The sequence below is a fragment of the Coturnix japonica genome, chromosome 12, assembly GCF_054131305.1.
Source record: "Coturnix japonica strain WE chromosome 12, WE-NBRP24, whole genome shotgun sequence".
Taxonomy (NCBI): domain Eukaryota; kingdom Metazoa; phylum Chordata; class Aves; order Galliformes; family Phasianidae; genus Coturnix; species Coturnix japonica.
In genome coordinates this window covers 10,456,596-10,474,530 of record NC_140674.1, presented here as the reverse complement: position 1 = coordinate 10,474,530, position 17,935 = coordinate 10,456,596, and the positions used below count along the sequence as shown (strand labels likewise).

The 17,935-nt window shown below is 45.5% G+C and overlaps 1 protein-coding gene across 1 annotated transcript; it reads left to right on the top strand.

Annotated features, from left to right (window-relative positions):
- The first annotated feature begins 943 nt into the window (after positions 1-943).
- Positions 944-9,849, top strand: PAQR9 (progestin and adipoQ receptor family member 9). The gene has a single exon (XM_015871478.3). The coding sequence runs from the start codon at positions 2,317-2,319 to the stop codon at positions 3,565-3,567; it is 1,251 nt and encodes a 416-aa protein (XP_015726964.1). The 5' UTR covers positions 944-2,316; the 3' UTR covers positions 3,568-9,849.
- Positions 9,850-17,935: the final 8,086 nt, after the last annotated feature.

Below are 17,935 nucleotides of genomic sequence, written 5' to 3'. Positions count from 1 at the left end.
GTGCTGATCTCCAGCAGAGCTGGTTCCCACAAAGCCACAGACCCAGTGGGTGTTTCTCTCAGGAAGCCAGGAGATAGGGAATATCCTCCAAGGCGAGAGGACTGAATGCCTCCTGCCTGTGAGAGTCTGAGGTTGTAGGAAGGACAGAAGTGCTGAATGAGCCCGGCTGCTGCTGCAGCCCAGCACTTCCATCAGCAGTGGATGATGCTGTTTAGACCATCTGTCACAACAGCTGCTGGTGCTTTTCTAGCAGGCTCCTCAGTGCAGGTCTGAACCACGTGGCTCCCAGCCACTTCTCTGTACCTAACCTTGAGGAGGGAGGCCGAAGACCACGCTCACTTTGGCCTGATGCCTTAGAGCTTTCAGTGGCATTCACTACCAGAGATGAAAGCATCCCTTAGGAACCAGCAGCGTGGTGGGAGCAGGGCAGGAAGGAGACACCTGGCTGCCAACCACCTCACCAATGGGGACAACCACAGTGACGCAGCCCATGGGCAGCATCCAGCCTGTCTGCTCCTGGGGGCCTCTCCAGCACAGAGCAGCCCATCAGAAGATGGACCCCTGCCAGAGGCTGAGCAGTTTAACACCAAAGAGCTTTTCTTCTCCCTAAACATCGCATTGCAGAGCCAACAGAGCACCCTGCCCAGCCCAAGGTCTGCTGGGTGGGTATGTCCCTGCAGGCTGCCAGGCTTCCACCTCCCACCCTCTCGCATGCATAGACATCAGAAGACGTTAGGCCCGTTATCTAAAAAATAAGTTCCTTAGTTTAATATTTTACTCCACTCATTAACTTCCCAGTACTGTGTCAGCTGTGTTAATTTTCCTAGCAGGACTTTATTTTTGTAAAGATGACAAGCAGTGCCATCAGCGTGCCCTACTGTGGACAGTTCTGTACAATCAATGCTTTCCTGTAATGAAAAATGCACTGAATATCACTTCCAGCAACACATTTTTACTGCTTCTTTCGTGCCGGCTTATAAAACATATTTCTGGTCACCCTTATGTTCACAGAATCCTGCACATTGTCACAGCTCACCACTCAGGAGACGATTCCAATAAAATTCGTAGGGTATGGTGCCCTAATTATGCTGTACTGAGATCATACTCAATACACAAGCTTACATATATATCTGAATATCACAGTGCAATAAAGACAGGAACATGCACAAAAGATGTTTAAGACCATATATAGGTGCTGAAAGCAAACAGAAAGGAAACACGTGGCAGCAGCACAGAACAGCCCCATGCTCCAGCCGCCACCTGAGCCCGCAGGTCACTTCACTCTCTTCCCTTTACCCCAAACTTGTTACCTCACAGCAACACGCTGCCACTGCTTTCCCTGGATTTATACATTCTCATTATGTAACCGTGCCGCTTGCATAACCGCACGGCTGCTAAGTGTGGGATTTGTGTAAGGCTCAGCCCCGCACAACCCCTCTTTCCCATCCCTGCGTCCCCGCGGCCCGCAGCGCCGCTCGTGCAGCACGGAGCTGGTGGGGGCCCGGTGTGTCGGTGTGTCGTTGTGCCATACACCCCTCGCGGCCCGGGCAGCGAACGTTCAGCCTAAAACCACTTCTCCGTTCGCCGCATGACAGGACGTCACCAAGAACCCGGCCTCGGCAGGCCCCGCTGTAGCGCACGCGGTACAAACCGCATCCGCCGATGACCCCCGCCCGGGGGCACCGCCGGCTCCGCGCTACCAGCCGGGGCACGGCGCGACCCGCCGGGGTCACCGTCCTCTTTGCGGTGCCTTCCGCCCCGCCTTTGTCACCGGCACCGCCGCAGCCGATGTGCAGCGCTCGGCGGGGTCACCTCGGCAGCCGCCCGGGTAAGGAAGGCGGTGCCGCGCCCGCCGCCCGCTCTGCGCACCGGGAGCGGCCGTGGGCACAGCCCCGTGCCCGGCGGATCGCGTGTCCCCGCGCCGCTGTCCCCGCCCGCCCCCCGCGGAGCCCGGCGGAGCTCCGGCCGAGAGGGGGCCGCTGAGGGCCGGCCCTGGTCCGTGCCGCCGGGCACCTCGCCGTCGCCGGGGCCGAGCTCCGACGAGCAGCGCCGCGGCGGTTCTCCCGGGGGTCTCTCCCGATCCCGGCCCGCAGCCGCCGCCCCCCCCCGCCGGGAAACGCGCGGCGCGGCCGCATCAATCATTAACCGCGGCTCGGGTGTCCGGCGCCTCCCTCCTCGGGAAACCGTACCCGGGGCGGCGGGCACGTCTCTCCCGGCCCCCCGGGCGCGCTGGATGCGCCGCCGGTTTCCAGTTACCGCGATGCCGGGCGGCGGGGTGGGAGGAGGCGCGGCGGTGCCGCCGCTGCCCGTGCTGCAATGAGTGATGCTGCCGGGGGCGGCGGCGGCGGAGGAGGAAAAGCGCAGAGCTACCGCGGCTCCTCCGCCGGCGGCTGCGGGAGCGGCGGCTTCACCTCGCCCGGGCGGCGGCGGCGGCGGCGGAGGCGGCGTGCGGCGGACGGCGGGCAGGAGGCTGCCGGGGGTCCGGGCGCCGTTGGGGGCAGCATGCCGGGGGACGAGGGGGACAAGGAGGAGGCGGCGCCGCCCGCCCGCCCCGCCGCCCTGCTGCGCTGGGACGAGGTGCCCGAGGACTTCGTGGAGTGCTTCATCCTCTCGGGCTACCGACGGCTGCACTGCTCGGCGCAGGAGTGCCTGGCCTCGGTGCTGCAGCCCACCAACGAGACGCTCAACTTCTGGACCCACTTCATCCCTCTGCTTCTCTTCCTCAGCCGCTTCGGGCGGCTGCTGCTGCTGCGGGGGGCCGGGGATGTGCCCTTCCACCACCCGGCCCTGCTGCCCCTCTGGTGCTACGCCTCGGGGGTGCTGCTCACCTTCGCCATGAGCTGCACGGCCCATCTCTTCAGCTGCCTCTCCCCGCGTCTCCGCGCCGCCTTCTTCTACCTGGACTACGCTTCCATCAGCTACTACGGCTTCGCCAGCACCGTGGCCTACTCCTACTACCTGCTGCCAGGGCTGAGCCTGCTGGATGCCGGCGTCTTGAGCCGCTACGTGCAGCAGCAGCTGGGTTGGCAGCTGGACTGCAGCCTGCCCATCGCGGCCTACCGTGCCCTGGTGCTGCCCGTGGCCCTGGCACTGGCCGTGGGTTGCACGGCCGCCTGCTGCCGCAGCCGCGCTGCCTGCTGCGCGTACCCTTTTGCCGTGCGCACCTTCGTGTTCGCCATGCCGCTGAGCATGGCCTGCCCCATCATGCTGGAGAGCCTCATCTTCGACCTCCGCACGCGCAACCCCACGCTTTTCGTCTACTTCTACCGCCGCTACTTCTGGCTGCTGGTGGCCGCCTTCTTCAATGTCAGCAAAATCCCCGAGCGGATCCAGCCGGGGCTGTTTGACATCGTGGGGCACAGCCACCAGCTCTTCCACATCTTCACCTTCCTCAGCATCTACGACCAGGTGCACTACGTGGAAGATGGGCTGGCTGAGTTCCTCAAGGCAGCCCCGGCCGCTCCCACCTACCTGGGCACCGTGGGGTACATGCTGCTGCTGACAGTCTGCCTGGCTGTGGTTGTCAGGAGGTTCCTCAATGTTGCAGACCTCTGCAAGCAGGACTGATCATGCCAGAGGCCACCGTACCATTGGCCCTCGGGCTGGAGACAGTTGAGCTGGTGACCTTCACAGTGGTGACCGTCAGACTGGCCCAGCCGTGTCCTGAAGATGCTGTGAATCTGGAGGAAAGACACCTGTGGAAGAAGGTTTCCAGAGAAAACGGTGGTGGTGAAACTGCTCGTACTCTTTAAACTACTAGGTTACCAGGGGAAGCAAGCAAACGCTTACTGGTATGTTGCTGCTTAGAGTATAAGCTGAAATAATTAAGCTCTGCTACTAGGAAGAATGCATGAACTGTGAATGCCACTTACTAGTTCATAACAATTAGGTTTAAACTAGCTGCGTGTATACATATATATATATATTTATATAGAAAGCTATTTATTTCTTAGCTACATATATATGTATATATATATATATATATATATACACACCTGAAGACTTGTGCAATGATTGCTGATAGACTTTTAATCAATTCCTGTGTGAAATTTCCTAGCAGATTATGCACTGACATTTATCTTCCTCTGTGATACTGTAACAGGCCTTTGCAGCCACATACTGGATTTTAAATGCAAACAAATTAATAGCTGTCGATACTTTTTAAGGCCTCGTGGCCTTTTTCAGCCAGGGAACATAACAGATTTAATAGAGAGCAAAACCAGCTGTGAATTATTACAGAATTACCAGTTGACGGAGAGACTTTAATTAGACGGGCAGTGAAGCTTGAGTGGTTGGTGTAGCTGCTCGGATTCTACAATAAAATACAGGGATATGTAAAAGAACTGAACCATAAAGGGGTCAGACGAGTTTAAAGTGGGGGCAGGGGGAAAGAAGGGCACTGCATAATGGCACAGCTCTTCCCCGGCATGTCAGGAGCATCTGTCACATTCAGGGGGTTGCTAGGGGGCCCCTTTATCTTTCCCAGTAAATCACCCCAACATCAGCCTTTCATAGTCAAGGTCAGATGCCAGACTTTCTATAAGCCCCTGCCAAGCTCGGTAGGAGTTCTTTGGATGTAAAGAGGGTAAGTGATGCATGAGATCTTGTTCTGGGTCTTTGAAAGAATTACATGGAACTGGTGTCTTCTGCTCCTTAATTAGAGCACTCTGACAAATTTGCCACCCTAAAATTAGGTGCAGAATAAGGTACTGCTGAATATGGGTTCAGGACCGACGAGCACTGGATATTGACACTTCCACGTAATTCCCTGCTTTTTCCTATGCTGATCAATTTGGGCTACAGCTGGGTGCTTTGAAGTCCTCATCTATTACCTTTAGGTGGGTTTCAAAGAGAAGAATTATAAGTTATTTTCCAAAGCAGTGTCTTTGCTCAGCAACCCAGGTAATATCCTTCTCACACCACAAACAACTAAGTGTAGATTTAACTTACTCTTCATAGAAAGAGAATTTTTTTAAACTATATGCAGATTTTAAACAGATGCATTTTGATTTTGTCTGACAGAACAAGTAAGAAGCGTGCAGTAATATTACACAAGGGGTTACAACTTGAAGTTCAGGTGTGAAATTGCTGTATACCCCCATTTTCAAAAAGAAGGGTGGTACTTCCTTGGGAAACACCGATGTCATACCGCACAATAGCACAGTGCTTCTTTAACTCAACCTCTTTGCTTCTATTGTGGAAATACTTCTGCTTGTATCTTCCCCATTTTCATGGTCTTGGCATCCAAACTCCAAGTGTATGTTTGAGTCCAGTCCAATAGTCTTCTGCAAGACAAAGTCCCCTTTGTTTATAACAGGAGTATAGGAGGGACTGTAGCTAGGGATTATGAGGTCATGTCCTTAATATAGGTCAGAATCATCACAGAAACCAATAATTGATATGTCCTGTACCAATGTTAGACTTGTGAAAATTTCCCCGTGAAAGCTTACAATCTAAAGGAAAATACAGGCCTGCTTCACTTTGCCTTTTATCTTAACCCATTTTAACAGCAGTAGGTTGGTTTTAGATTTTTGATGAATAATGAGAATGGCCTAACAAAAATATGTGTTCTTTGCCAGCAGCAGCTCTGTGATTTGTGGTGGGGTCACATACGGTCTCTGAGAGAGACTGGTTAGAATTTACAGGAACAGTGGCTCCCAGCCTGTGACCTCCTGTGTTACCACTGATGGTCCATAAAAAACAGCATTCTCTGTGTGGCTGTCTGTGTTTTGTTTTCATTTGCCAACCTGCACTGAAAGGAAATGAGAAATACACCAAGTATTGTTAAGGTTGAATATTTTCAGTGATTCTTATCATAATTGTGGCATTGCTTTATTCAGCTGCCAGTAAAGCAGAAAACAATTTGCACCATAGGAGAAGTTGGTTTATGGCACCGTTGTGCTTTGACGTGTCTGTTATAACATCAAGAACTGCAACCTGAATGAATTTCCACAACGTCAGAAGGAGGTCGGTATCTCTGAGATGAACTGTATTCAAGTTAAAATAATAGATGCATAATAGTTAGAGCCCAAATGACTCATCCAAATTTCAAAACTAATTATTTAGAAATTGCTTGCCTGGGAGATGCCACTGGCACGTATAACCGGCAATTAAAGGCTAGGAAAAAAATTGAAAAGGCTGGGGACAGCAAATCTCAGTGCAAGCAGACAGCTTAGAAACAAGTGACAATAAAAGCCAAATGTAAAAAAGAAAAAGGCCTTTAAAGCATACTGCATAATGAATTATAGTTGTGCTTGTCACTCACAATGTAGAGGACATCTCAAGAGGCAATGTCAAAAAAGGCTGTTGCTAACTTGTAAAAATACATTTGATATTTGCAGCTAGGCCACACAGGGTCGTCTATATATATCCCAACTACAGATAACAGTATAAAGGTTGGATTGCAACCAACTGCAATTTTACTGGAATCTTTGAGCGTCATAACAGTTGCCTGTGAGGCCCAGTCGCACTGCAGATTTGGTACCAGGACCTGATATTGAGAATACTGATTCATTTTGAAACATTTCTGTTGGCAAAATGTTGAGGCACATGAATGAGCCTGAGCACTTTGTGGAATTATTTGCAAATGCTGGTTGCAGGTACTGCTCTCTGAGCCTCTGTAAGCAGACTGTGTATCAGGAGCCAATGAGTGGAGGGAGACGCGATTCATTTTAAGGCATTCTAATGAATGTATGTTTGTTCATTTGTCTGTTTGCTTATATGTGTCTGTAAATTAAAAAGTTACAGGGAGTGCACAGAATATCTAGGGAAACGCTTCTTGAGTGTGTATTTATTCAGCAAAGGACAACATTGTGCAGATAATTGCTCCATTTGCCATGATGTTCAATAGCAAGTCTCCATGAATAAGGAGAAACAAAACTGAGTTAAAGAGATTAAAAGTGGAACAAGACATCTATATTTATAGTACTTGAATTTGCTCTTGTAGAAGTCAATGTCCACATTTGTGCAGCTTGTAAGGAAGCAGGATCTCTGTTTGATTTGAAAGCACACATGGCTGAATGTCCATAGGCACATCCAGAGCTCAGTCAGGAGGTGTGACCAATGGGCCAGATGCATAAGGACATCCTAAAAACAAACTTTTTTGCTTAAGTACCTGCCATAATATTTTAATCGTCTGGGTACTTAACATAACGTCTATGCTGTGGTTAGGGAGCGAAGGACTCCATAGCTCATCTTTAAAACCAAAAAGGCTTTTCAGGCTTTTTGTGGTAGAATGTGAAGTACAGGGTGAGTACAAGGGGAAGGCCTGGAAATGCACGTGTGTTTGTCCTTCTCTGGCCAACACTGACCTTCAGGCTGACATACCTGTGCAATACGAACTGACTGTCAGCGGGGTCAGTTTCCAGAGTGTTGGTTATGCTGGTGACACAGTCACTCCCCCTTGCAATTAGCATGTGCTTAGAACTGCAGTCAACATACTGGCAGATATTGATGATGCCTGGCTTCTGGGCACTTCGCAGGTACCTGTAAGCTTCAAGCTCATCTTTGTGTAAGATCAATATACATGGTCTGTAGTTACTATCCCATATTCTATGGTGGAATGCTATTTCTTCTTCTGCAGTGTATTCATTTGAATGTCTGCACAGCTGTGAGCAGCTTCATTAGCAAGACTGGAGCCCGCACTCTGGAAACAAAGGGGAAGTTTTCATCTGCATGCTGTGCTTGTAGAAATCTAGCAGGTAGAAGTGGAAACACATTGGATTTTACTAAAATTATAGTTTTGCTTAATTGTTCAAGTGTCATTATTTATACGCTGAATCCAGATACTATGTCTCTGTCAACAGAACCCTGACAGAAAATGACAGTCTGAAAGTTTTACTTTATATTGAAGTAAACTTTCTGAGGCAGCACATTCATAAAATATTATTGCACTTAGTTGATTACCATCCACATGCCTTACAGAAGCAAACCATAACTGTATTAGTTGTCCAGGTTATACTGTTTTTCTTTGCCTGTGAGTGTAATGATGACCAAGTGGCCTGTAACAAGCTGAGGAGTCAGGCACTCCTGCTTTCTCATCCTTGCTTTGCCACTACTGTTCTGTAATCTTGGGCAAGTTATTTGAACTGTGTTCATTCTGAATGAATTTAATTCATGTAAATCACTGGAATTGTACCAGGGTTGAATGTGACCCTCTGTGTCTCAGTTTCCTCTTCTGTAAGATGGGGAGAATATACCTTACCTACCTCGCAGGGTTGCTCAGAAGACTAGCTAATGTTTGTAAAGCACTTAAAAATGCAAAGACCCTCCTAGGTGCTAAGAAGAAATATTGCTGAACTCCAGCAGAGAGAATGTCATATATTCAATTGTTCCTCATCTCACTCAGAGAGGAACATGAGTGTTACTTAGACCACGAACTCTTGGGACAAACCGTCATTGTTGTCACACTCAGAGGAAGTTCATATCCCATGTCCTTTGGAGTCAGTGGCAAAATTTCCTCTGGATTTGGGCAGGGGGGCAGTTGCAATTTAAAGCTGTAGTAAACAGGCTGACTAAATACACAAGGGTCAGGAGTAAAGAGAAAATATATGTGAGCTAAATAGTTTTCTTTTCTGAAATTCTCTCTGGTGACTTGCTTGTGCTGAAGGCCTTGTTCATTTAACCATGGGTTGTATTCCAGTTACTGTGAAACAACAGAGCAAGATTTCCTATCAGTGTCTGTAAGAGTGGGGTTATGGCTCAACTGCCACTGGGGATTTCAATCAAATTTAAGCTACTTCTTATCAGAGCAAAAAGACCTTAAGTAAATCAAGTTTGTAAAGATGTATAATCGTTAGGGAATGTAAACTTACATTGATCAAATACACAACTTTTTTCTCCTCTCATTTCCCAAACTTTACAACATGGAACCAATCGTATTCTTAAGCAAAACTGAATTTAGGCCTTCTTATCACCTGTGAGTACCCTAGCATGGAGCCCTGACTACTCATCCCGCTAACCCACACTGCCCTTCCCTTGTAGTACCATTGAGTACAGGGCAATGTTTTTAAGAGCTTTTCTAACTGGCAGTGGTAGTGAACACAAAAGCAACAACAACAACAAAAACCAACCACAACAACAAATATCAACAGATTTGAGTGATCCATTAAGTCAAAGCCTCTAATCATAAGGAATTCACTCTATCCAAATAAATTCCTAGTGTCTGTTATACATCTGTAAGTCAGGGCTACACAACCAACACACAAGTTACACCTGAGACTGTACCTTCTTCTCCTCAGGTGAGATGCAAGATGCTGAGCAAGCATCACATGCGCTGAAAGATACAGATCTCTATTCAAGATGCTTAATGTTTTGGAGCTGGATGTGGAATCAGTTATTTTCACAACTTGATTAGACAGATGCTGTTTCATTCCACTGAATTCAGTAATGAATTAATGACTGAGGCAGAGAAAGTGAGCTTTTGCTCAAAGTTGCCTGTAAGGAAACACCAGCAGACTGCTGCCTTCAGGGCAATTGCTTCCTGGCTGACCATACAAGATGGAGGATTCTGAAGTAGTGCTTCACTGTTTTGTGTGAATGCCTAAGAATGTGAATGCCTGATTTGTGTTTGTAGCTGGGGGGGCAGTAGTGTGAAGAAACAGTTTATAGCAAGTCAATTTTTTTTCTGTCTGCTAGAGATTCGAGCACGCTTTAGTAAGAGGAATTACATATAAGGGTCTGTGCATGCAATGAACAAAAAGTGTGAGTTTTATTTGATTCTGTTGGGAGGGGTTGAAAATTTACTCTTTGTACACTTTTGGATGCTGACAACTGTATATGTAATGACTATGCATTTTTAGCAAAAAAAAAAAAAAGTGTGAGCTATAAATAAAGTTGATTCTGAGTACATTTTTTTTTTGTAGAAATGCATTTATAAAGCTTCTTTCATTTCTTAATATATGTTAGTGTGACATCTGTAGGATCCAGAAACGTATTGAATACAGTTATCTCAAACACAGATGTTTCTAGCTTAACTACAGGAACTTCTAACTCTGGTACAGAGATTTTGGTATTACTGGAAACTGTACCACAGCGCAAGTATCACTCCTGTTTTATTGCCTCTCACATTATCAAGTAACAAAATGGCACAATAGGGGTTTTTTTTGTATTCCAAAATCTATGCTAACCAATCCATTGTAGGAATCTCTGTTAAAATTCATCGCTATTAAAGTATATATCAAAATATATACGTATTAAATGTGTAAGAAGAACAGTGTTCTGCCAAACTGTGCTCACTGAAGCATCATGAGGTCAGAAGCAACAACTACGTGAAGAATCACAACAAAATATTGACTGTGAAACAAAGAGTTCTATTTGGCATCAAATAAAAGTCTTCCATTTGGCAGACTAGGAATGTTCCAAGTGGCAGAGTATCTTTTCCAGTCACAGTCAGGCACCAAAAAGCACTCAATGAACTGCAATTACATAGTGTATCTGCTGTAAGCCTTCTGTCTCAATATTTAGCAGGATGTGATGCAGCCCAACATAATTGCAGGCACCTGCTGATACTGTTAAAACACTGAATAACTGATACAAAATCCTCTGCAAACTGAAGTTATGAGAGTTTGGGATACAGATGCTGGTCATCCAAGTACAAACCATTCTGAGTATGATTTATATAGAGCATACATACAGAGGCAAACTGTAAGATCTTACAGTGGAAGCCTGTGAATTCCTTCAAAAGCTGTGTAATTGTTGAGAGTTCTTCATATGAAAAGGTTTCTTTGCTTGTAGGTTGTTCAGCTTATTTAAAATATGGTAATGACTTCAAGTATTTGATGAGCCCACCAAAAATATCCATTGCCAGCTCACAATAAGCAAATGCCTCAGAAGGCTGCATCTTACTGCTGTTATCATTTAAGACCCTTCATAATATTAACAGTAGGCTGTTAACTGCTGCATGTGGATATACTGGAGGAAAACCTCAAAAAATATATGGAGCCAGTAAGAATCTCAAAATACTGAGCAGAAAAGAAAGCCACAGTGACCAGTGTCACTGATAGGGCAAGGAACTCATTAGGTCAGGACCTCATCCTTCAGCTGAGATTGCTCCATAGCTGTTCTGGTACCAAACTGGAAATCTGAAGACAATATACATATTTTATTACCATAATATCACTTTTCTGACAAATGGCCCTAGAAGTCTGCAGTATATGTACAAAAACAAAAAGAAATCTGGTAGACAGCTCAGTACATTGGCAGGATAGTGCATTGTTAGTATCTATAGATGGAGACAAAGCTCAAAGACATAGACATGTTAGAGCAGATCCAGACGAGGGACACTAAGTGACTGGAGCACCCCTCCTATGAAGAAAGACTGAGAGAGATGGGGTTATTTAGCCTAGAAAAGGGAAGGCTCCAAGGAGAATGTACAGTGGCCTTCCAACATTTAAAGTGGACCTGCAGGAAAGATGGGGAAGAACTGTTTAACAGGGACTGTTGTGACAGAAAAGGGAGGTAATGGCTTTAAACTTATAGAAGGTAGATTTTAATTGGGTATTAGGATGAAATTGTTTACTACAAATGTGGCAGGACACTGGAACAGGCTGCCTAGAGAAGCTGTGGGTGCCCCATCCCTGGAGGCATTCAAGAGCAGATTGGATGGGGCTTTGGGCAACCTGGTCTAGCAAAGTTGTCTCTGCCTATGGCATGGGTGTCACAACTAAATGACCTTTAAGGTCTTTTCCAACTGAAATCATTGTATGTTCATATGATTCATTAGAAAATGAAAAAGCTGGTGAAAACAAAAAGCAAACCAGTACGGCCACAAAGGCTAGAACTTGGTTTCAGTAATAAGAGCTTCTGGGGCAGACACTACAGATGCACCCTTTTGCATCAGAAATCTCTATTACAAGGCAGGTTTCTTACCAAGAGGGTCAGTACACTTAAGTTTTAGTGGGGAGCTAAAAGTATTTCTCTTGCCAGGGAGCACAGCCTTTGGGTGTTTTATACATGCTTTATAGGAGAACAGCAACAACAATATTACACAGTCCTCCTGAAGATTAAACATTTTTATAGAGTTAATTTTCTAATTTCTGCCTTTCTCGCTCCCCAAATCTAGTCCTTTCATGGTCCTCTCAACTGGTCAAAACTGAAATAAAGTCATCCTTCATTTTTAGTGTTTAACACGCTTCTCATGTATTATTCTATCACTGCTAGGAAAGATCTATTTTTTGCCACTCTGTTGTCCTGAGGAAGTGGTCTATGCCATTAGTACAGGAAGGAAAATGCTGATAAGCAGGGCTCCCTGCATCCCCAGTGCCCCCACGCTATGGAATTCAGACACTGGCACACAGCAGTGTCCCAGAAACAACTCTGAATTGTCATCAGGGTGGATAACAAGCAACAATATCTGAAGCACTCAGAAATAAGATAAATAATTAGAGAAAGGTTCCTGGAATAGCTTCTCTGATACACTTCTACACACATGCAATCTCTTTCTTACTATCCCAAATTCAGCAAAGCTCCTAAGCACATGCTTAGCTTTACTATACACATATGTTTATCTTTGTGCATTCATAGGGGCAAACCTTTCCTGATATTTAAGCACGCTATAGAAGCAGAGCCCTAATAAGCAGCCAGTGCCAGGGAAATGCTGCCAGCAAGAGTCTGGCACAGCACATTGTGCCATTCAGCCCAAGGCATCATCCTGTCCTCCATCACTGAGGGCAGGCCAAGCACCTCACACAAGGTTCACACTGCCTCTTCTGCTTCAGTTCTTTAAAATATTTTTGTTTCAGACCATTGTCTGAAAGATTTTAATATGAAACAAAGGGAAAAATACATATGTAGTAGCTAGAAATGCACCAATTTAATCATTAAATAGAACTGCAAATTTTCCAATTGTAGCAATTACAGGAATAAAACACCGTCTCTCATAGCCTGGTAGAAAAAACATAGCTTGGAGTTTGGAACAGCAATCCCATTTACTGAGCGCTACAAAATACATTCACTAGCTAACTTGGTTTAAAAGAATGTGTTGTTTTGGGTTTCATTCTGCATTAGACAGGCTCAAAGATTTGACAGAAGTCAAATATACTGTGTAGGATAGTTTTCTTCTCAGCAATACAGCTCATTTCTTCAAATTGTAAGTATTCCACTCCAACATAAATGTGCTACATCCTTTATTTTAAACTTGAGATGTACTTTCATAACAAAAAATAATTGCATATAACTGTTCTCAATGAAGCACAAGGAATTCAGGGTATGTGAGAATGGAAAACCTGCTCAAATGCAACACTGAATTGGTATTATTAAGATCACATCAAATCATGACCAACTTCATCATTCAGCAGTCATAACACCTCAGAAGGAGTATGCAGCCAGCACACGTGAGGATTTTCTTTTCCTGACATGATCGGTAATACAGAGGATATAGTGAATATATATTATGAATGTGAAATAGTATAGACCTCAGTTGTGATGAATATTCCTATACATAGACATTAAGCTGAACTACTTACATGAACTCACATGAGTTTGAATACTGTTTATAACTCACTCTGTAGTGCTCCACATGCCTTGGATGAGGTCTCCCTTACTAAAGGAAAAAAGGTGAAAAACGATCTCATAGAGTTGACAAGACTTGTTGACTTTGACTTTGCTGGCACAGATTTACACAAGACGAGTGAACTAGTGGACTTTCAAATATTACCATGTAATCACTGCTTACCCTTCAGAAAGTCACAGGGGCTTTTTCCACGCAGACTGATTGAAGACCCTCAGTGAATCTGACCATCTGCCCTTTACACCAGTGGCACAGAACACAAGGCCTCTGTGGAAAGTACTGGATGCTCACCTATCAAACACAGCTCGATGCTTTTAAATAACCCAAAGGGATGTTTTTCATTAGCCAAATACACACATATAGCTAAGAAATATTTATGATTTTCAGGCACTAAAAGTGTCATGATTTCTGGCTTCAGCGTCAGGCAGAGCTGACAGCTATACCATAGACATGAGTGAATTCCAGCTTATTATGCAACATTATGCACTCTGTTTTAAAAGCCATTTTGGAAACTCAGTATCTCATGAATGAAACAACCCACAAGAAAAAGGCCAGCAAACGAAGTCTCCAAGGGGACATCTTGTGTGTACCATAAGAGATTAGCAGTAGAATGGTTTCCTTCTCAAAAGGTTCATGAACTAAATTCACAGACAAGCACCAAATTCAATTCTCTTCCCTTTTGCACATTGCCTGGAAGGAACGAACAGGCGGGAGAATAATTCTGAGTGGTAAAAAGCAGGCTTATTCCCTAATCACACTGCTTCAGTACTGGCACAGAGGATGCAAAAGGAATACAGAATACAGCACATCTCAGATCTCTATGCTGCACTGGTCCACATGTGGCACTACCCCCATCCCACAGGGGTTGCCTCCCAGCACAGTCCGAGAGCCAGGCAATTACAGCCCTGTCTGCTTACAGAGACAAGTGAACTCCAAGCAGTGAGATCCACACCTGCTGTTCAGAACAAAGTTTTGCAACATCAGTCTGTATGCGCAGTAGACCTTTGGGGCACACTGAGGCCAACCAGCAGGAGTTTCCTAACCAGGGTTAATATTATCCAGTTTTAAGAAAACAAACCTGAATTTTCAAAGTCAGCTGCCGGCACTATGAAATCTCAGTGTTTTATTTGTGTTTCACAATCCTGAAATTTAAAAAAGATGAAAGGTATTATACACATACAGTGCAAAAGGCCAGCTAATCCGGACTTTATCTGCTCCAGTCAACTCACAGATCCAAACAAGAGCACGGTGATGTGTGTAAAAATCAAGTGAAGTGCAGCATAGCACGGCGTCTATTTTAAACAGAACGGGCTGCAGTGATTTTTGGAAGCTGGCCGGCACGGTGGTGGGTGTAGCAGGACAGAGGCTCAGCAGCAGAGCCGCCAGGAGGAGCGCGCAGACCGCTCCCTGGGTGCAGGGATGCCCTCCAGCCAGGCCAGCAGGAGGGAAGCTCCAGGGCTCCAGCAAGGACACATTTTTTCCATGGGAGCCAGCCGCTGTATTTCTCATTTTCAGTGCACAGAGCAGAGCAGAGAAGCGCTCACCAGGCACCACCCACCGCCCTGCTTTGCTTGGACAACGCACAGCTGGGGAAAGCGCTGCCCTCCAGGGCTGCCCTCCGCTGGGCACCAGCCCCAGCTGCTAAGCTCTGCTGCCCCGGGGCCCCTTGGTAGGGATTCCCTGCCTCTATAGTGCTTTCAGGGAGAAGCTGGCACAGATAGCCTGATAGTTTGGCAAAAATAATGCCTTAGAGGCAGCTGCTTGCTGATATAATCCCATATGAAAAGAAAAACTGTTTTGGAGGGGATGACGCTGCCCTCTTAGGCAATCCTGGAACCTGCACTCAGAGTGAGTCAGTCAGAGCAGGACTGTGTCCTGCTATGTTTACTTTGTACTTAAGCACATTGACTAAAATAAGGTTATGTCTTCTGTTTCCCTTACCAGATATGTACTGCAGCAGACATAGATTAACTAACCTACTAAATTTACGTATCTGTTGAACATTCACATGTGTTAAACAAGGAAAGAAATGTGCAGCAGGTCAAAAAGAAAAAATTCTGAGGATTCTCCTGTGCAGGTTTGCAGCCTCTGGGACACGAAAGGCTGCGAGGTTGGGCATATGAAAGTCATTGGTTCAGAAATGGCTCCTTGCTGGCCCAGAGCTTTTGGTGAGGATTTCTCAGGACAAATTTAGGGTAAGTAATTGGGAGCAGCTCCAGCAGAGCAGGAGCTAATCATGAGGCTCTCAGCTGGTGGGTTGACCCTGCTGATCTGATGGCCCAGCCACACTGCTGCAGCTCACCTGTCTCCCTCAGGATGTGAACAGCTTTTTGTTCTGTCACTCCTTTTTCAGACTGGTCCACATGAATGCAGCCTAATACATCTCCAGCTAATGTCAAACCACACATACATTTCTTCATACAGCTCTCAGTGGGTCCATATCAACACCTAAAACATTATAAAGTACTTAAACACTGCTGTTCTCTGGCTCTAACCTTGAAATATCAGTGGAAGTATTACAACATACAATTATAATTCAATCTCTGCTTTGTCATTAAATAGCCTTTTTGACTCTTCTTTCAACTGCAGAAATACACCCATTGCCCCTGGTTTATAGTTTCACCCTTGAGCTGCCACACTGGCTGTACTGCACAAAAAGCAGAGCTGACACACAGCCCTTGTGGTCACCAACAAACTTAGAGGCCATCTGTTGGCTTGCCAGGACCTCTGAGCTGCTCTGGGGAGCTCTGGTTCACCTTGGTCAGTGACACTTCACTCCCAACACGCATCCCAAAGTCAAAAGGCACCTCTGAGACAGCTGCACTTTCCTGTTCACACCTCTTCCTTGCAACAGTCCTGTTCTGGGCACAGGCACAAGCCAGAGCCACCTGGAGGCAAACAGATAATCTTCACAACCCCTGATGAAGCCAGGGTATAAGGGACCATGGTCTTCTTTCACATTTATCACCAATGCATGGGAAACTGTTTGACAGAATGAGCTCCTGTGCAACCTACCTGATGACCCCCACATTTTGTACTGACACTAGGCATGCAGTTCAGCAGCCTCATTAGCAGCTCATCAAAACATTTCCACATCTCCTCACTATGCTATTTTCTTCCATTCAAAAATGTTATCTTCAGCCATTTAATTCTTCTCACTTCCTAACCTAAATTTACAAGGTTATCACCTTCTCTTATCAAATTTGAAGCCGAAATCCACATTTCTTTGGTCCTTCAGGACAAGTCTGAGCTCTGACAACTGCCTTGAACATAGGTAGAATTTATCCAGCACAAACCCAGGTGGAGCAGTTAGCAGGATTGCCTGTACCATGTGCAGGGTGTTTCTCCCTGGCTCTGTGTCGTGTCAATGACCTGCCTGACACTTGCTCACACTGGGTAGCTCCATGTATTGCTGTCATGCAGACAGGATATACAACTGACTTCATAACTACACTACCCGTGACCTTTCAGGACATGTGGAATGATTCACAGAAGTAGAGCCCTGTTATCATCAGTCTTGCTATCTTAGTGCAATTATACTTAGTGCAGATTTGGTAGAAGAATAGAAATGTTGCATTTTCTTCGGATGGCCTACTTGATTATCTTCTCTTCCTGTCTTATACTGCTTCTGTTAACACTAAACAAGAGTAAATAGATGACCCCACATCCCACCAGGATGGTTAAAACGCAACACGCGGTCATGCCTGCACGTCCAGCTGAATCCTATAATATTGTAGTCTATGTATTCCCACACAGGCCACTGAAAACTGAATATATTTATTCCATCATGCAGTCTATTTATTTAAGTAAAGCTTTCTTGGATGTTTCAGGAACAGTATCTAAAATAAGTCTACTCATAATCTATCCATATATAAAAAGTCCTTCAGAGTAAAATTCTAGACTCTGAAGAATTTGCTTTAGTAATAGCACAATTTATTGTATTTTCTCATCAGATTTTGTTCTTAGGGTATCAGCCGTCCTTTCTATGTTTACAGATGTTTTGCATATCTCAACACGACTGATAGATTAGCAAGTTTGATCAATGAGCATGTGCAGGCCTGACCATATGTTCTGATAACAGCTGTAAGGATTTTCTCTCATCTAAGAGTCAGAGAAATGTTCTGGACTAAAAGCCCCATCTATTATGCTCAATGGCAAACATAACAGGATTCTAATATTAGAACCACCACAATCTGTTCAGCTATTCCAGCTCTGGATCTGCCACAGGAAGCATTGCATTAGATTATAGCTAATGTAGTAAACAGTGACTTAATGTCATCAACAGTGATGCTAGTGACATGGTAAGAACACATGGTGAACAGTTTTCTCATCTACAATGCCCTTTTAGTGAGTTACAGTGAAATATTTACAATTACCCTTACATGAATTATCAGAGTGTGCACTGAACTCTAGATTTATCTTAAGGCC

Bases quoted from the DNA above. Each gene is read 5' to 3' on its own strand.
- PAQR9 (XM_015871478.3), top strand. From the start codon at position 2,317: ATGAGTGATGCTGCCGGGGGCGGCGGCGGCGGAGGAGGAAAAGCGCAG.